Raw genomic sequence first — 18,649 nt, forward strand, 5'->3', positions numbered from 1 at the left:
CTTTTTATTAACTGGAATTAGGAAAAGTGAAAGGTTAAGTGAGGTATCATCTCCCATACCTCCCCTGTGTAGAGGCAATGGTATTTTGTTTAACTTCTGCTCTTGCAGTTAGAAAATTCTGTGATGAAAACTGTTGGCTTTGATTATCACACTAAACTGACTTATTAGAGTGACTGCCAAAAGGTGTCTAGAGCCTGGGATAAGCACATTTTTCAGTTTTCCTCCTGGTGAATGCAAACAGACCCAGGGTATGGTGAGCAGATGGATCATTTTGCTCTCCTCAGCTCACAAAGGCCAAGCCTCTAAAACACAATTTGCTGCCAGCTGCCCGGGGTCCTGACACATCAGCCACCACCACTCCCTCCCAGGAAAATGCTGCTCACAGTCTCTGTGAAGAAAGGGACAAAATAAGGGATTTCTGTGGTTTCATTGCAACACTTGCCCACCTTAGCACAGGGCCAGCCCCAAGGGTATGAAGAACCCCTGAGTGCACTAAATCCAAGGTTTGGTTTATTTAACACAAATACAGATATTTGTTCTGTCACATCTTCAGCATCACACAGAAATAATCTGTTCTCTCCTCCAGCCTCTGTAGCACTGAAAAGCCAGTAAAGGGACACATCAGAGTCCTTCCGTTGTGGCCACCAAGGAAACTGGGTGCACTTTTCACCCAGAATCAAGGCAGAAAATGCTGACATTTATCTTACACATGGCCATAAAAATAACTATGATAGATGGCCCAGGCAACCTGGATACTTTCAGGAGCCATGCCTACAAAGACCATGTAAATTCACTACTTAAGCAAAAGTTCACCTTCCTATGTCCAGCTGTCTTAAATGGTCAGTGCACAGGGTTCATGTTACACTGATCCTCCACTGAGAGAGAGAAATAAATACAAAAAGTCAACTTTAGGCAGCAGCCCAGCTTATTTCTGGAGTTGGTGTCACCCACATGGAGGAGGGACGTTGTCTGAACCATGCAGCAATGACTTCCACAGGTAACTTGATGATCCTTTTAATTACCTGGTGACCTGTAATACAACCTGAAGTCTAACTACACAACAGCCAGAGTTAAAAACAAAGCCCTAGGGAAGCTCTCAGGGAAGCCTCAGATGTTGAGACATTAAAAAAAACAGGGAATGCCTTCACTGGAGCTGCACAGAACTGTGATGTCACTAGGAATTGAATGATGTTCATGTAATAATCAAACCAAATCAAAACTGGCAGCAACAAGAGAATCCCCCCCCATGCCCTTTCCCCAGGGTAATTTCATGTAACATGACAAACAGAAGGGGCAAATCCCATGACCCTGCATTTATCCTGCTTTTCTGGTGGAATAGAACACCAAAAAGCAGAAAGAGAGAAGAAAAAGGCAGTTACTCATGTTCAAAAAGGGTTTCATGAACTGGAGGATGGGGTCTCAGGAAAAGGGAGTGTCTTGAAAGAGGAAAGGCAAAAAGGAAGAAAGATGAGACTTCCTTGGTTTGGGTACAAAACCACCACATAATTCCCCTCAGTGCTGGTCAGAGAGCAGAGAGAACATTGCAAATCATGACACAGCTCTTCAAAACCCCATTGGCTCAGACTGCCTTAGTCTCCCAGGTCTGAAATAATTTTAAACACACAGATGAACATAAACACTTAAATAACCTTATATCCCTTCTGCCTGTGTTACAATCTTTTATTGCAATTACATGCTATCTATTTGCTTTTAGTAGAAAAGGCAATGATAAACAAGAAAGATAAGTAAGATAAAATGCCTCATGTCACTAAAATGATGAACATACCCACCAGTATCCAAGGAAATATCCTGGTTCATTTGTATGAAAAATAAATATAATAATAAAAGCTACAACCAAGAGAGGCAGCTAATACTTCCCCCAAGATGGATTTACATACTTGCCTTCCTCTGCTTTTTTTTTTCCTTCTGAATGTATTTATAATCTTCTTAATTACTTTCAGAAACAAGGATGAAAGAAAATCAAAGTACCAGACATATCAGAAGAAAAAAAAAACAAAAACAAAACCAAAAAAACCAACTGACCAATACAGTAAAAGAAAAACAAGCTACCATTTTAGTATAGCAAAGCATGTAAGATTCCTTCGTTTTCCAACCCAGAACATTCTGTTCTGAGGTTTGAGTTTCTCCTGTGGAGGAACTATTCCAAGTGGCTCCAGTAACAAAGAATTTCACATGGCAAAAAGGAAGAAAGTTGTAGTGTTTAAGGCTCATGATGAACAGGCAATCTGGGCCCAGCTGTGTCACAAAATTCACATTGCACACTCAGACAACCTGGTCTGAACACGACTCACCTGTAGCTAGCAGGAGGCCTGCCACAAAACCAGAAATTAAGTTTTTTATAGCTGGTCACAGAGTGGGAGTAAAATGTTACCAGTGTCAGGCACAAGTGGAGATCTTTTCTTTGTGCCCTGCACACACAGGGGTGAGTGAATCACCTGGGTGGGCAGGCTGTGCACAATCCCACCAAGGTATAATTGTAATTTCTCATGTGTTAGACCTACCAGCCAACCCAGCCACCTACTACACACCCACTAAGTGGAAGTCAAACATGCTCAAGAATAAAAGGAAAAGTAATAGAAAAAAGCCCAGGCTATTTGTTCCAGAGCTGTTTCAAAGGTAGGATTTTGATGGCAGAGTAAGCACATTATTGCTTAAAATTAACCTAGCAATGAGAAACAGAACTGGAAATCACTGAAGAATTAAAAAGACACCCCCAAAATTTAATTATACAATTAAAAATAAATCTAGATTTTTATTTTTTGTACATCATATGAGGTGATGCTGCTGCAAACAGTATATTAATATAGAATAAAGAGCACAGTCTTAATAGGCTGCATGGCAGCTTCTTTTATTTGTATGTGAAGCATGATGCCACTCAAGTGTGAGTCACTCTAATCACTGAAGTTCCTCACGAAGCAACATGACACACTGTTCTCCCAGGGCACTGATTCAAAGCACATTTTCCAAATTTCAGGATCATCAGAAACTAAAGAAAGCTTCATCTTCTGAGCAGGAGTCAGCAGAAAGAGGCCTGTGGTATCTTACTAACTAGTAGATAGGGCAAAAAAAGAGCAATAATGATTCACCAAAGCCTGTTAGTCATAAATTCTTTCTGCATTTTATTTGCTGCTCATTCCAAATTTAAAAAACAGGGGAAGAAGGAAAGAAAGTATAACACATCCAAACCCCACACATTCTTCCACCTGTGTTCCTCTGGCATTCTTTCAGAAACTAAAGTTCACAGCTAGATTTTGAATGGGGAGTTTGTCCTCCAGCTTTAATGATGATGACAGAAATGGTCCTTGTAAAATTTGGTTTTTATAGGAAAATAAGTTACCTTCACCCATTCACCCATCACACAATACCTGTGTATTGCAGGACAGTGCCAGACACAAGCTCTGCTTCCCAAAACCATGAGACTGTGTGGCAAACTTTGGAATTTTGTAACAGATTTAGCAAAAAAAAAAAAAAAATAGTTCCAGTATTTTAAAGACTTATGATATTTGAGAGATTTTTGGGTTTGGGATGCTCCTTTCAGTCTTCATGTGGGATGAGGATTCACTAATTTAGTGTTCCTTCCACTGGCTACCAAACCTTGAATGAAACATTGGTAATCTTTCCTTGGCTGTGACACTATTAAAAACAAATTTAAAATCTTCTCTCTTTTTTTGTTTTAAGAACCTGGTCACCCTAGTGGTAATGTAACTTTCCCACTTTCAGACACATTCAGTTTATGGTCAATAAAACCTCTATTAAGCTCTTGCAATGCCCTGTAAAGCTGATTTCATCTTGAAACAGAAAGCCAACAAACAACATGTACTCATGCATTTCAAGCACTGAAAAATATGACATGAAAAAATTGCTTAATTTCTGGAAGATTGCAACAGTTTTACCCAGCTATGGAAACAAAGCAACAGAAAATCCCAAACTCCAAAACTACATTCTTTAAATAAACAGAAGTCACACCTAAGTATCTTTGAAAAACACAAGAGAGCCTTTGTACTGTGCCAAAGGGTACAAGCAAAATAAACAGATTTTTGCCTAAGCCACAAAAGGCCTCGTTCCTGTGTTTAATTATTACCTTTTTTGTGCCCTTCAACAAGCGGAGATAGCTTTAAAAACCACCTTTGAAACATTAATTTTTTCTTCCCAAGGTGACACTAAATTCCCTCCATGATAGTTATTTTACAACCTTTTGAAAGCTGCATGAACAGATTAAGTCTGATCTCTGTTCCAAAAATTAGTAGTTTATTAATAGAGCTGCACCTGTAGAGATACTAGAAAAGTACCTCAACTTTTGCCTTCTTTTTTCTTTGTCAGAAACAACTTTTGCTCTTTTCCAAGATGCTAAAGCCAGAATTTGCAGAATTATTTTCTGAAGACACCTATAGATTTTCTTTATCTAGAGTAGTTCTCCTCTCAAAAAATCTGCCACCACTAAGACAGCATGTGTGCCTCCAGTGATCCAAAAATAGCAAGTCACTTGGAGCTCCTTTATGGGTGAAAGGTATTGCTAAAATAAATATAAGTTTCAGCTTTCTTTTAAAAAATAAAGTCCTCTAGCACTGTGAGTATTAGGAAGTCTGAACATATTAAGTGAATGCATTGCCTTCAGGCTTAGAGCTTAAATAAAAATACACTTAGATATATTAACACCCTTCTTCCCACCAAAATGAGATTTTGGGATACTTGGTAGTACCTAGATGAGCACACAGTGAGGAAACACTGCATCTACCTCTCTATTTTCTGATGTTTGATTTGATAATGTGACTATGACTCTCACAGAGCCATAATTCACAGAAAAACATTTCCAAGACTCTCTTATTCACATGCCTGTTGTGTAAATGGCTGTATTTGTGTTATTTCACTATCTGACTTAATTAGTTCACTGCCTAACAGAAGAAACTCACACTCTGAAGGGCAGAAGGGGACATTACCACATCCATCCAATGCCCTACTCCCATATTCAGGCTTCTGAGAGACTTGAACCAAAACATGAAAATTACATTTCCATCCTATATTGTGAAAATGTGAGTGGAAGCATAAGAGCAATGTCCTCTCCACTACCATGGGATGAGGTGAGCCCCATGCTGGGTGAGTTCAGTGACTGTAGAGTAGATCTGTAAAATTTTACCTGTGTGGTTTGAAAACTGGACAGAGTTCACCGTATCCACTTCAAATCCCAAAACCTGCAACAGAACACAGGAATATTTATTTTAATAACACAACTTCGTTAATACATTATCCACATCACAAAACATGGGGAAGAACTCCTGGATTTCCAGTGCATACTTAAAAATCTTGGGAGCCGAGTCAAAAAACATGCAACATAAATAAACAGCACAGTGCTCTACTACAGGAACAAACAGGGAACAAAAGTGCCACTGGCAACAGCACCAGAAAAACACAGGATTTTTGAGCTCACACATCCTGAGCTCAGGCTGGAGTTCATCTGGGGATAAGGCTGGAGAAGCTGCTCCAGCAGCAAGCACTGAAACCTTGAAGAAAGCTTTGGCTGGCCTTTCTTGCCAAGAAAAGTACAAGGTACTAAATTAATGCACAATATGGAGGGATGATGCTGTTGGCATTCCAGAAAACCAATTTTTCTAAAAGGAGGACAGAGGAATCTTAAAAGGAATCAATACTACAAGCCATACTTGGATGTCAAAACCAGTTACTTTACAACTAAAAGAGAATAGAAAGAAGTCACGGAGAATTAATTTGGGCTATGATTGGGCAATAAAGGGGAGAAATAAACATAAAATAAAAAAGCCTAAAGCATGCTCTGAAAGACACCTGCTACACTGCATTACCAGCAATCCAAATACTGAAATACCCAATAATTTTCTAGTGCAATCAACAAATATTCTTGTTGCCCAAAAATAGATAAATAATATGAAAATAAGAGCATCCAACCAGTAGGAGACTAATGAGGATTTTTAACCTGACAAAACCTGTTTAATGCAGACAGGCACTGCTAGTTAAGCCATTTTTAGACATTTTTATGTGTCACGCAAGGAATTCTAATGCAAAAGTGACATTAAAAGTCTGACAGCCGAGCCTTTGTTTCCACATCCAGCTTGCTCTGAGTAAGAAATCTCCTCAAAAGAAGTGCTGCTATGTATGGCTCAGTGAGTCACACTGGGAGATAACAGGAATGATGCACCACTGTGCATGATCCTCTCCCAGGCAATTTGCTGGGAGGGGAAAGTGAGCAAACAAAGCTTTTCCAGTCACGTTTTCCAGTCAGACTCATGCTTCTCCCTTTTTTTGTCATGAAGGCAACTCCTTCATGTAGATAAAAACCCTTTTGGGTGTCTGGTGGCAGACATCAGGCTTTCCCTGTGCCTGTACTTTCCCTGTGATAAGCTCTTCATTCCAATACCTGGCTACAAGATGAAGCTACATGCTGTGACAGGTTGTTCCTTCTGCCTGCAAGTGCTACTCTTTTGTTGTTTCACAGCTCACATCCACACAGGACTTCCACTTAGAATAAATCTCTTATTTCAATATTTAATAGAGGTTTCTGTTCCTTCCTCACCAGAAAACAAAGTAATTTTGGATTAGTGGTACACAGAATGGTGGGTTACCTCATCCTGACCACGTTCAAATTAAGCTCAGCACCAATGTTCCTCCCAAGTTGTTGCTTCACCTCAGTGGAATTTATTTGAAAGTCCCAGGAATTGAACAGTTGGGAACATGGCAACACTATTATGACCTTAACCTTCATGTCTGGACATGCTTTTCAAGCAAATAAAAGGGCATATGACCTCTAACCAGACTATCACCCCCAATTAATTCCCCTCCCTGTAATGAACAGAGCTAAGTCGTTACTTCCTTAAAGTATCTTGGCAATAACTGTGAATTAATTAATTTCTCTGCAATACTCGGATCACATCTCTCCAAATACTTAACCCCTGAGACTACAGAACACACTTACAGTGATTTACTGACTAATGAGGTTTAGGGAAGGAGGGCAGGCACAACTGCTGCAGGCAGGGCAGTTCTACAACTCTGGCCAATGCTGTCCCAGATGATGGCCACCAAAAGGAGCAGTCCTTCCTTTGTGCCTTCCCCAGCACCAGTTATCATCTGATTTCTCAGACACGTTTTCCACAGGATTAGGGATTTTTGGTTTGTTTTGACCATTTAATCTGCTTCAACTAAAGATGGAAAAGTACAAGGGAGTGCCAAGTTAGCTTGGCTGTATACTTGCTAAAACAGTAAATAAAATGCTTTGGTGGAGAGTGGATGAAAAGCCACAGACAACTCAAACTCTGCAAGGCACCTTGATATTATTTCTCTCTTGTCTCATCAGTCCAAAACAGGCTAAAAAAAACCCTTTAAAGGTCTCAATAAAAATCACTTACTGGTATTGGTCTACTCTGTCACAGTTTCCAGTTTCCTCTAAAGTTTTGTTTTGAATAAACGCATGTGACTGAAATCTAACACACCTAATTTTGAAACCTGATTCAACCCTTAAAATAACTCACAGTTACTCCAAAGCATTTCCTTTTATAAAGGTGCTTACTAAGGCCTAGGCTTAGCATTAGTAGTAGAATAATCAAAAAGAATGCTGAAGCCATGTTAAGCCAAGTTGTGTTTGATTTCAAGGCAAACTGCATTTAAAAGTCCTACAGAATTCAGTCCTTTAGAATTTAGAAGACAACCTGAAAACAGGATTGAGGTGATAAAAGCAGCTTTTCACAGCAAACACCTCTTCTAGGACTAAAGAAAAAACTCTTTCTTTTGGTTTGCATAATTCATTTTAACAACTTGATAGCTTCTAGTGTATAAGGAAGTGTTTTCTTCCTCCAACCAACAATTATAACCAGTGTTAGTGACTGTCATCCTTCACACCTAAAGGACATCAGAGACAGCTTCTGATACACTGAATGATGAATGCTTTCCTTACCTACAAAGGGAATTTTGTTCAGAAGATATCTTGTCAACCTTTTTAATACATACTCACACTTTGAATTCCTTGGGCAAACCTAACTAAAAGCACTGGTTTTGAGGTTTTTTTTAATGAATTAAAAGTTTCTACTCAAAGAGGTCAAATAAATATTAAGTGCAAGTTAACTAATTAGAAATACCTTATTTTTGTACGTACAGACCTTGAAAACTGAGATCAGAGCAAATGAATGCAACAAATCATACTAAAAAAAATGTCAATCTCTAATATTTGCACATGAAAGTAGCAACTATAACCTGAAAATATGTATTTATTAGGATATAACAATTTTCATCCTGCAATAAACAGTAAGAAGCAACCCTTTCTCCAGAAAACTGCCAGAGAGCAAAAATTTAAAACAGGACTAAACTCAATGTATAAAATTTCTTGCTTGTGTACATACACATGTGTTCCTTGTACCTCTGTGTAAATAAACTGAAGGACTCACTCCACTTGAAGTTTGCCTGTGGCAGAACAAGTCGTATTTGATCAGCATCAGGACTGAGCTTACAAAGAAATGCACTTTTAATGTTTAATTTTTGCTTTTCTACACCAGCTTTAGTCCATACCTGTGCAACTCTCCTGCTCCTTACAGCAAGGGCCCCGTGGTGACATTGCTGCTTCTGGATTGGGAAATGAGGTGGCATCAGGCACTCTGCAAGTGTCCAAGGGACACCCATCCCCTGAGCTGGATGTTCTGCTCTCCTACAGGCTCTCCAGGAGAGGACAATTCCAGCTTTCCATGCTCTGCTGTCACCCTGTATAAATATCATTTGCCCACAGAACAGGAAACCTTGGGCAAATCTAAACCCAGATCTAAGCCCCAGTGTAAGTGCTTTTCCAAGGAAAAGGATGGCTGAGTGCAGCCTAAATCTCTCAGCCTGCAGTCTAAGCACGTGTCAAATGTTGTTCTTCCTAAGACCCAAACCACACTTGCCTGGATCACATCACCCAGTGATATTTGCAATTGAAATCTTAAAGAAAAATGGGCAAATTGGACAGATTTTTCAAGCATCTTCAAATAAAAGAGGCAGAACTGTTAACACTTCTAAAATTAAATCACAAAACATTAAAACTGGAGGAGTTCTGTGCTTGGAAGGCTCAGCTGGCAGATCTGAGTGACACATTTCAGAAAAATATTTGCAGGACTAACTTCAAGTACACACGCCAGAGCAGAACACATGAGAAGAAACAATCAGCACAAAGAACATTATGCATGATATCAAATTCAGCCAAGTTCTTCATCACAGGTAATTGAAGTGAAGGAACAAATCTCATCCAGTTCTTCCCCCAAGTGCTTTCTCAGCCTTGCAAAGAGAAAGTGGGACCAGGGCAGGGATGTGGTCTAGAGAACTACCCAAAAGCACCTGTAAAAATAGCAAATACTCAAGGGAAAAAATTAACACACAACAAAGGAAGAGACTTCAAAATACATGGACAGCCTCTAAAGGTGTTGGCTCTTTTGGAAAAGAGGATAGACAGCCTAGTTTTCCTAAAAGCACAGAAGTAATTTAAACTTATATCCAGCCATTATCCTCTAAATAAAAAGCCAAGAAATGGGTCTCCTTGAGGATTAAAATTTTACAAGATATACCAGTTGTTTGACTAGTAGAGCAACCTAAAGGCCCAGACAGACAGAAAACATCTTGAATTGGGTAAGTTACATAAACAGCTGGATTTCAGTTATGGTTCACTCTAATCATGCACCCCTTTGGACTCTGTCACTGTGCTAATTACAGCTTTGTTTAAAATTTGCAGTCTCTCTTCCTATTCCTTCCAGAAAGCCTTTCCACCACATAAACACTAAAAAGTGTTTCATCACCATGACAAACCATTGCCTAAGATTGTTAGGCATCAAATATTGCAAACATACATTCCAGAGAGTCTCGGTTGTTATGTAAAGGGGAAGTGAAAAACAAGAAGAAAACCATTTCACAGTATGGAAAATTGTGAGTGTAACAGCAGAGAAAAGAGCAGGAAGATTTTGAAACAAATGCAACATCTGAAATTCAATTTTAATGACTGCAAACCTTTATCTTTATATTTGTGTAATCTACATTGTATACCAATGGCCTGAAGACAAATAAAGGTACTCATTTCTATCTCCTATTTGGGATCTGTTTATTAACACCACTTGAGTCAGAAAACTGTTAACTTCAAAGAGTAGCTCTGCCTCAGTGTAAATATTAATATACTTTCTCATTTAATAATTTTATTTACTCTGAGAAATTTGAAAAGCTGTTACTGAACTGCTTCTGTTTAAATTTGTATTGCAGCTTTACTATGCTCCTGCAGGGGAAAAAGGTATATTTCCAATGTCACACACTTCATAGTACTCAAGAAATTCTCCTTTTTTCATTGTTTGTATGCAGTTTGGGGAAGAAATAAAGTTTGGGGTTTTTTTTAAGAGAGAAATATATCTCCTAAGTGTGTGAGAACTGTCAATTGAATTACAAAAACCTCAGAATTGAACTAAGTTTTAGTGGTTTCCAGAGTACTAAACATTAGAAAAGAAAAAAAAAAAAGTTCACAATTTTCAATGCATTATATGTACATATCCAGAGAAAGAATTGCTGTCATTGGAGGTTTTCAGGACCCAAGGGGGATAAACCCCTGAGTAGCCTGGGCTGAACTTAGGGCTGCCCAAGCTTTGAGCCAGAGGCTCCTGAGGTCCCTTCCAGCCTGGGTCACTCCATCATCCAGCGACACAATTACCTACAAAAAACTCAGTTTTAGCCATTGTAGCACTCCATGTGTAAAATCACAGAAAATACTACCACCAACTCCCCAACCTAAAGTTCTGGTTCTAAGGATAAAGCTCAGGGGTACTCTGTGTTTTCATTATTAACTATGCCAGCTTTGATAGTAAAAATAATACATCCTTTGCTGTTAAATGACCAGTGGACCAATTTAACTAGAATGGTTTAGTTTGTACTTAATTTAAACAACCTTAGAGAACAATGACCTAGTTCTGCAAGAATGAAATTCAATTAAAATCACCTCTCTACTCTGCAACATGACCAGTATACATTGCCCTCTTAGGGCACTTACTTTGTGCCTCCAGTGGCATTTCATTTTCAGGTTTGAAATTAAAACCATGAAGCAGTAATGCAACACAAGTTAGAGGAAAAATCTGGAATAAGGAAAAGGCAGATGGAAAAAAAAACAGAATGGTGTAAGAAAAGAAAAAAAAAAAAGGCACAGTTTGTTTAAAACCACACTGTGTAGACCTGCATATATGTTTCTTCCACAGTATTTATGTTCCTGATACATGGTCACAGGCTGCTATCTACATTTCATAGAATGAAGGCAAGACCTCCATCCAAAATCTTCAGTTCCTTGAAAGTTCTTAATTTTGGAAAACACTAGCTTTATCATACCAGAACACATCAAAACCAATTTTCTCAGATGAGTCCCCAAACAAAACAGTCTGTAAACCATAAATCCCGGGAAAGTATCAGCAGCTGAAGTTGTAAATCAAGCTCAGCCAGTCATTCATAAAAATTCTTGTTGTGAACATAAGGCATTTTGGGTTTTTTTAATTATCTGAGCTACCAATGTGGCACAGGCAAAAATCTCACAACTCTAAAAGATGAGTTTATCTCAAAGGGAAACACAGTTTGACAGAAAAATGGCACAGAAAAATTATTAAAAGGTAAGAAGGAACAAGGTTCTGCTGATCAGGAGAAGAGAACCTTTGAGACTCCACTTCTGAAAGGAGGATTTGACTTCCATGCATCCAGTTGTCCCCAGAAATAAATGTTGCCTTGTATTATAACACTTAAATTCCTTCAACCTCACCTCCTCTGCTTTGTTGCAGGATACTTTTTTTGCAAGTAAAACTTTTATGGAATAAAGATGACTCTTCTTTGAATTAATACTCAAATGATGAAACATCCAAGCCAGGCATGTCCCATGCTTTGTGCCAAGAAATGGCAGCAGACTGATGAGTTAGAGCAAAGTAGGAGTAAATACTAAAAAAAGAAGAGGAAGTATGACACACATCATCAAATGGACCAAAACCACCCAGCTCCCTCAGCCTGTCCTTGTAAGAGAGATGATCCAGTCCTCTAATCATCATGCTGTGAAGTTGCCTCTAATTTCCAAAAATTAATGGCAGCACATGACAAGCCATGGAGCTCTACAGAAAGGAAAAAAAAAGTCCCCAGCTTCAAAAGTCAGTCAAACCTTCCAAGCACTGGGAAGTACTTTGATTTATATAATTTAAAGCACACAGCAGCATTTTAAAAAACAAGAGTATATTTAAGAGCAAATCCTACATCTCAAATATACACAAACATACAAAAGACAAATATTTCCCCCCACCCCAGTTGTTTTATTAACACCCTGAGAGGTTTATCCCAACTGTGGCATCAGTCAAATATTTAGAGACAAATTTTTAAGACAAATTTTTATTGCACAAAGATGTACATAAACCTAGAGGGTTGCCAAGACTTAACTGGACACAATTTATGAGGATTTTTCAAGAAATCTTGTGGTAAGACTCCAAATTGCTGAGTTTTAGCAGAGCATGTGTACAGTTCACAAACTGAATTAGCCAGGAATGCCTGTATTTGTGTAAAAAAAATTGCTGTATCACATAGACCAAATCCATTCTATTCCTTCCAACTTTTTATTATATATTAAAATATACATTTTATATATATTTATTTATATAATATACATATTTATATGAAATATATTTTATATATCTATATATATAAACCCTATCTTAATTGAAAGACATTAACTTTATTAACTAATTGAAAGAATTAACTTTACTACCACCATTAAAATTACCATCACACAAGGTAATTGAGGTTTGGGGTGCTTTTTGCCAAGTAATGGCAGCAATACTTTCCAAAAAGAAAGCCTTTGTGTCAGGCCATGAATTGCTCTATGTATCCATTCTATTACAAGCTGTTTGCATTAATGTCCTCCAGTCTGAAACTTCATCTCACACAGCCATCACTGCAGCTCCAGTGAACATCATTGCTGCACTGTATTCCTCTGGAGATGGCAGAGAAACTTGTTTTAAAAGGCTGAATTTCTGTAATCAAAATAATTTGGAGTGGGAGAAAAAGAAAAATTTCCCAGTTACAGCTTGTGCCTCTCGCTACGTGCCAGCTCTTTCACTTAATTGCATCTCCTTCCATTTGCTGCTGAACCAAAAAACATACATTGTACTGGGTGCAGAAAAGTAAAAATACTAATTCAGTTTGAGAAATAGGAACTTGGGAAAAAGAAAAGGCATGTCCTGACAATTAGTGAACAGGAATAATTGCTGGCGTGGGCTGATAAACTGAACTGTAACTGCTATTGACTAACCATATCTCTTTTTTCTCTGAGCTTTTAATAAGGCACACTAAGTATCTAAAGAGAATTCTGTACCTATAATATAGTTGTATTTTAGTGCAGCATTTGACAAGGCACTGCAAAAAAAAAAAAAAATTAGGATATCGGGGATATTGTGCCAGAATAAAAATACTAGAGCAAATAAACTGGGGACAGGGATGCTGGACATATTATTGGTGATTGATGAACAGATCACTTCGAATTCTGAGGTTATAAATAGACAATTACAAAACAGACAGTAAAAATATATAACAGATGACCTTGAGAAAAATGCACCATAATGGAGAAGGATATTAAACTATTAGAAAGCAGCCAAAGGAGGGCTATGAAGATGGTGAAGGGTCTGGAGGGGAAGCTTTGTGAAGGGATTGGGAAAAATGGAGAAAACTGAGGGGCAGGCACTGACCTCTGCTCTGTGGTGACAGTGACAGGACCTGAGGGAATTGCCTGAAGCTGTGTCAGGGCAGGTTGAGGTTGGATATTAGGAAAGGGTTCTTCCCCCAGAGTGTGGTTGGGTACTGGAACAGGGCTTGTTTCTCCAGTGATGCCCCTTTTTTTACCTGTGATCAACTGCATACCCATTTTCAAGATTTACAGGCTGAGTGCAGCATTGGACATCACAGAGGACACTTCTGGAACAGAAAACAAATCCTCTCTCTTCTGTCACAATTTTTGTCTACAATTTTTGTCACAGAGCTCTGGCAAAATTGGTACTCACTGAGAATTTGCTGATGGGCTCATCTAGCTGTAATATCATGACCAACTGAAAAGACTAGAACAGCCTAAGACTGCAGTGAATCTGTTCTCAAATAATTTCTTGATTTTTCTGAAAAGGCTTGCAATGCAACTGCAATCTGAATGGTAATTAGGCCAAATTCAAGATTATCCAGTAATGCCTTGAAGATGCCTTTCCAAAGAAATCCTGGAGACACGAGAACACTTCAGAGCAAATACCACAATATCACTAATCTTTCTTTGCACCTGGACAGACTGACTGGCATGCACTACTAACTGTTAAATGCAAGATACTCAGATGACATAAAATAAATCCCTTTATCAAAATTCCCTTCAGCCTTTTTATTCAGCATTAAGAAATTCCTTGTTCTACAACATGACCATTTCCATAGGCTACTCAAAACAGCCTCTTGTGCCTGCAAGACACACACACCCTCCTCAGCACTACTCCCTGCATCACAACAGCTCTAGTTTGGGATTGAGACGACTGCAGGGTCAAAAGATTTGTGGTAGAGCTGCTCAATTGACCTTTCTATGGGCAGGAGGCCATTGCTGACATCTGGAGTGGTGTTAAGTGATGGATCTGCAAGACATCCATTTAAAAAGGTTAAGGCCAATGAAAGACAAGGAGAAAAACTTGTTTCTGTTGTTTTCACCTTCATTCTTCTCATTAAAGGACAAACATAAAAATAGCAGAATGAGGTGATGCTGGGGGTCTCTGCCTGCCTTCCACCCAAGAAAAACTTTCTTTACTGTTGAGCAACAGCGACTTCAGATGCTGATTTCAGATGGAGAAATAGGTTCACTGCAGATTTCAGATTCATCATCTTCATGCTGCTTCCTACTACACTTGGATGTAATTTGACAAAAACACCATACTGTCACTGCAAACTCCTGCCAGCTGGAATCCTGCAGTGCTACACGAGGAGGTTTGCAAACACTGATAAGGAGAGGCAGACACAGACAGCAGCAACAGGTTCAACAGGCGTGGGAATTCTCTTTTATTTTTATGAATGAAATGGTGGAGGAGGATCCCACAGCACATTCTTTTCCTCTGATTTTTTACCTTATTTTTAGTCCTGTTATTCATATTTTGGTTAGCCACCAGTCCATCAGCAAGGTGTGGGCAAGCACATTTTGTACATCTAAGGTGGAGTTATTCCTACCAGAGAGATTTGTTTTATCCAGCACATTCTTTTTGTGGACTCCTTAGGTAGACTATGAATGGATCCCACTCTCCTACCAAAGGTTTAGACATTAAATTGCATGGTAAGAGATAACTTGAAGAAACAGAGCAGGAAACAGCTCCCTGAAGGAGGTGCCACATTATACTAAGATTAGACCAAGGCCACACACAGGAAGAATGATGCTAGAAGAGAGTGGATGTCTCACCACTTGCTTCAGAACAATAAGATGCCTTAAAGAAGAACACTCTGGAAAATGTTTCCTTCACCAGACAGCAGGTGCAGAAGCCTGGGGCTCCTGCCCTGGCACCTCAGCTATACCAAAAGAGCTGTCTGTGGGGCTACATTTGGAAATTGGATCAGGAAATTGGCTCACTAAATAAACCCTCACCTTCTTTTTTTCCATTTTTGCCAAGTCATTTATAACCTGGATGGCTCCTCAGAGCAGTTTACCACATGGCCTCACAAAATGACTTTCCTTGGAGCATTGAAGTGGACACAAAATAGTGCAGGTGGAAAAACCAGCTGGCAGCAGTAAGGCCAGAGAAAGCATTTCTCAATTGGCTTCTCTACTGAAACCAGCAGATTTCAATAAACCCTAGCAGACAGGTGCCAATATCCTCAAATTGAAACACTTCTCAAATTTAAACACTAGCTTGTCGTGGATTTGTTTGGTGGTTGTATGAATGGGCAGAGGCACACTGTTACTTCCATTAACTACAGTGAGAACAAAACAGCTGGGTTTTTTAAAAAACGTATGTTTTCATTTTAATGAAATGAAATGCTCAGAGTTGCGTTGATAGTTTCTCACAGGTAGTGTGGTGCTCATCCCTGTGAGCCAGGGGCTGTATCCTGCCAGAAAAATGGAAGTAACCACAGTGAAGATGGATAGAAAAAGAGTTTCCCTTCAGTGTAACCCTGAGCAGTAGTACTCACCATCCAAAAAGTCATAAAATACACAGATTTGTAAGGTACACAGATTTGTAAAATATATTTTTTTTCTAGATTTAGGTTAGACTTTACTAAATACATGACCATAAGAAACAATGTAAAATTCTGCAAAACAGTATAAAATTTTGAGAATTTAGCCAACAATTTTTTTCTGCTGTAACTCATTTTCTTTTTCTTTCCCCTTAGAGAAGATGGAGACAGAATTACCATGTTGAGTAGCTATAAACATAGTAAAATTTAGGGAAAAAAAACCCAAATTACTTTTAAAAAGTTAAAAATAAGGGGAGTATGAAAGATAACACCCTTAGCTTTATTGGCTAGCAATCTGCCCAATGAAGTTTAGAGAAAAAATGTTGTTGCATTCTGATAAGATAGACCAACTTCTTTAGATGCTTCCAATGAGCACTGTTCTCAAAGACTGTCATGGATTTCTCCCTTCAGCTTGTTAATGTCATTGATAGCTGTGCCATCCTTGCTGGAGATTTCCATGCCAATCCTGTTCTGAGAGGTAAAATAAGGGAGAAGGAGAAAGGTTGTGGCCAGATTGGAAGAGTTCTGCAGGTCAAGAAAACCATTTACTGCTGGTTTTGGGAGTGACTGAACCCACAGATCAGGATCAGCCCTCCAGCTTTTGTTCAGCCACAGGGGAGAGACTTTCCATTTTCCAGAGTGTGCTCCAGCACCTCCTCAATCCCACACATCCAGCTGGCAAAGAAGTGCTTTGCATTCCCAAGACAGCAAAGTTAAATCACCATGCAAGGATTTCTACTCAGCCAAACTACTCCATATGCTTAAAATTTACAAAGGATGACAGAGGGTGAAGAGAAGTTTGTTTTGTTTTTAAATGAACCACAGAAGAGGTTTTAGTATCTCAATCCTCTCTCCTGCTCTATGGATAATTGTTCCAGATGTTAAGGGAACTGGAGCTGGGAGGTGTCACGGATGAATTAGCATGAACAAATACGAGTTCTGAACAAAGGCTTGAAAAATTTCAGGTAGTTCAGCATAGCAATAATTTTTTGGCTATGATAAGTCACCCCTCTGCTGCCAAGCCACAGGATGATGAACTGGTCTGGCTTCTACTGGGGCTCATGTTATCTAATCAGCACAGACATTCCTGGCATGTTTCAAACATTATGCTCATCATATATATATATATATATTCTCCTCTGTACACATTACTATGCAGCTGAACACTCTACTTCATATCGTAATTTCAGAAGAATGGACATTTTATGTCCCAAGACTAATGTCCAGGTCTTCACATTAACCTTGCCTCACCAACTCCAGCCTGTTTTCCATACAACACGAGCAACTGAAGTGGAACTTCCACTTGCATCCATTCAGCCTAAAGAAGCTAAAAATACCTGCCTGGTATGTGTTCAGTCAGCCATGGATAATGCTGTATCCCTTATCTAAAATGACTAAATATGCTTTTCAAGGAGAAGTGACCATCATTTTTTGGATAGAAATAGAAAAAGTGAATAGTAAAAGACAACAATTTACTTAAAATAATATTTTAGAGAGCTATCAGTAACTTTGTATGTCTTTTGTTTTTCTCAAGTGTACCTTTGTACATTTCACATGTATACATATAATTAAAAACTCATTTTATTATTTCAAACTATACTTTTGTTTTTAATACACTTCCATACATTTTAACATGAAAACTTTAACTTGGAGCCTTTTTTTCTTTCCCCAGAAACCTGATCACTCTCCCTCTGTTATCTGTCCCTGTTTGTTTATACACATAAAAATATTATCTCATCTGGAGATTTAATATGGGGCAGAAATAAGACATCAAATACTCTAAAAATTTAAAAAATAACAACCTCTAAGACTTAAAGACAGAAAATAAGGCCATTCCTAATATAAAAATGCCTTAAGCAAGTAAACACTTGCTACTGAGTCTCTGAGTACATTATACTCCCCACACAAACAGTGCAAATCCACCTCTAGGCAAGGTTTTCCAGTCTTTTAATAAGATTTGCAATTTCTTGACAGCTCAATTTTTTTTTCTAAAGACAGTGGGTGAATCAGGGTAAAGTATTTTTGCTTCCTCTCAAGTCAAATATTTGCATGTATTTGTAGGCACCAAATGGGATCCTCCTTCATCCTTTTCCTTTGCTGTGTTGAGACAGATGAAAGGATTACATTTCTGTCAAAAACTATTTGTTCACTACGCACACTCCAGTGTAACTATTGTGTCAAATACCAGCATATGCATCTGCATGGTTCAAACTTCCACAATTTACTACGAAAAAGTCAGCAAATTATCAGAATAATCAATCACTGTAAATACTTATCACCATCATGTTGAAAAATTTAAAATGCCAACTGGTCAACTGGCCCCATACGCACACTGCAAAATAACTAATAACACACCTTAAAATGCTTTTTGCAGCTTTACAGCTGTGTTATACATTTCTGTATTTTCATGACAAAAGCT

The 18,649-nt window shown here is 38.6% G+C and overlaps 1 protein-coding gene across 1 annotated transcript in view; it reads right to left on the bottom strand.

Moving 5' to 3' along the window:
- Positions 1-18,649, bottom strand: part of PDXK (pyridoxal kinase) — a 40,213-nt gene that overhangs the window by 16,433 nt on the left and 5,131 nt on the right. Inside the window, exon 2 of the mRNA XM_021540016.3 lies at positions 5,156-5,210. Coding sequence (XP_021395691.1) covers positions 5,156-5,210 — 55 coding nt within the window. The remainder of the gene's footprint in view (positions 1-5,155; positions 5,211-18,649) is intronic.

The sequence above is a fragment of the Lonchura striata genome, chromosome 1 (genome assembly GCF_050655825.1).
Source record: "Lonchura striata isolate lonStrDom1 chromosome 1, ASM5065582v1, whole genome shotgun sequence".
Lineage (NCBI taxonomy): Eukaryota > Metazoa > Chordata > Aves > Passeriformes > Estrildidae > Lonchura > Lonchura striata.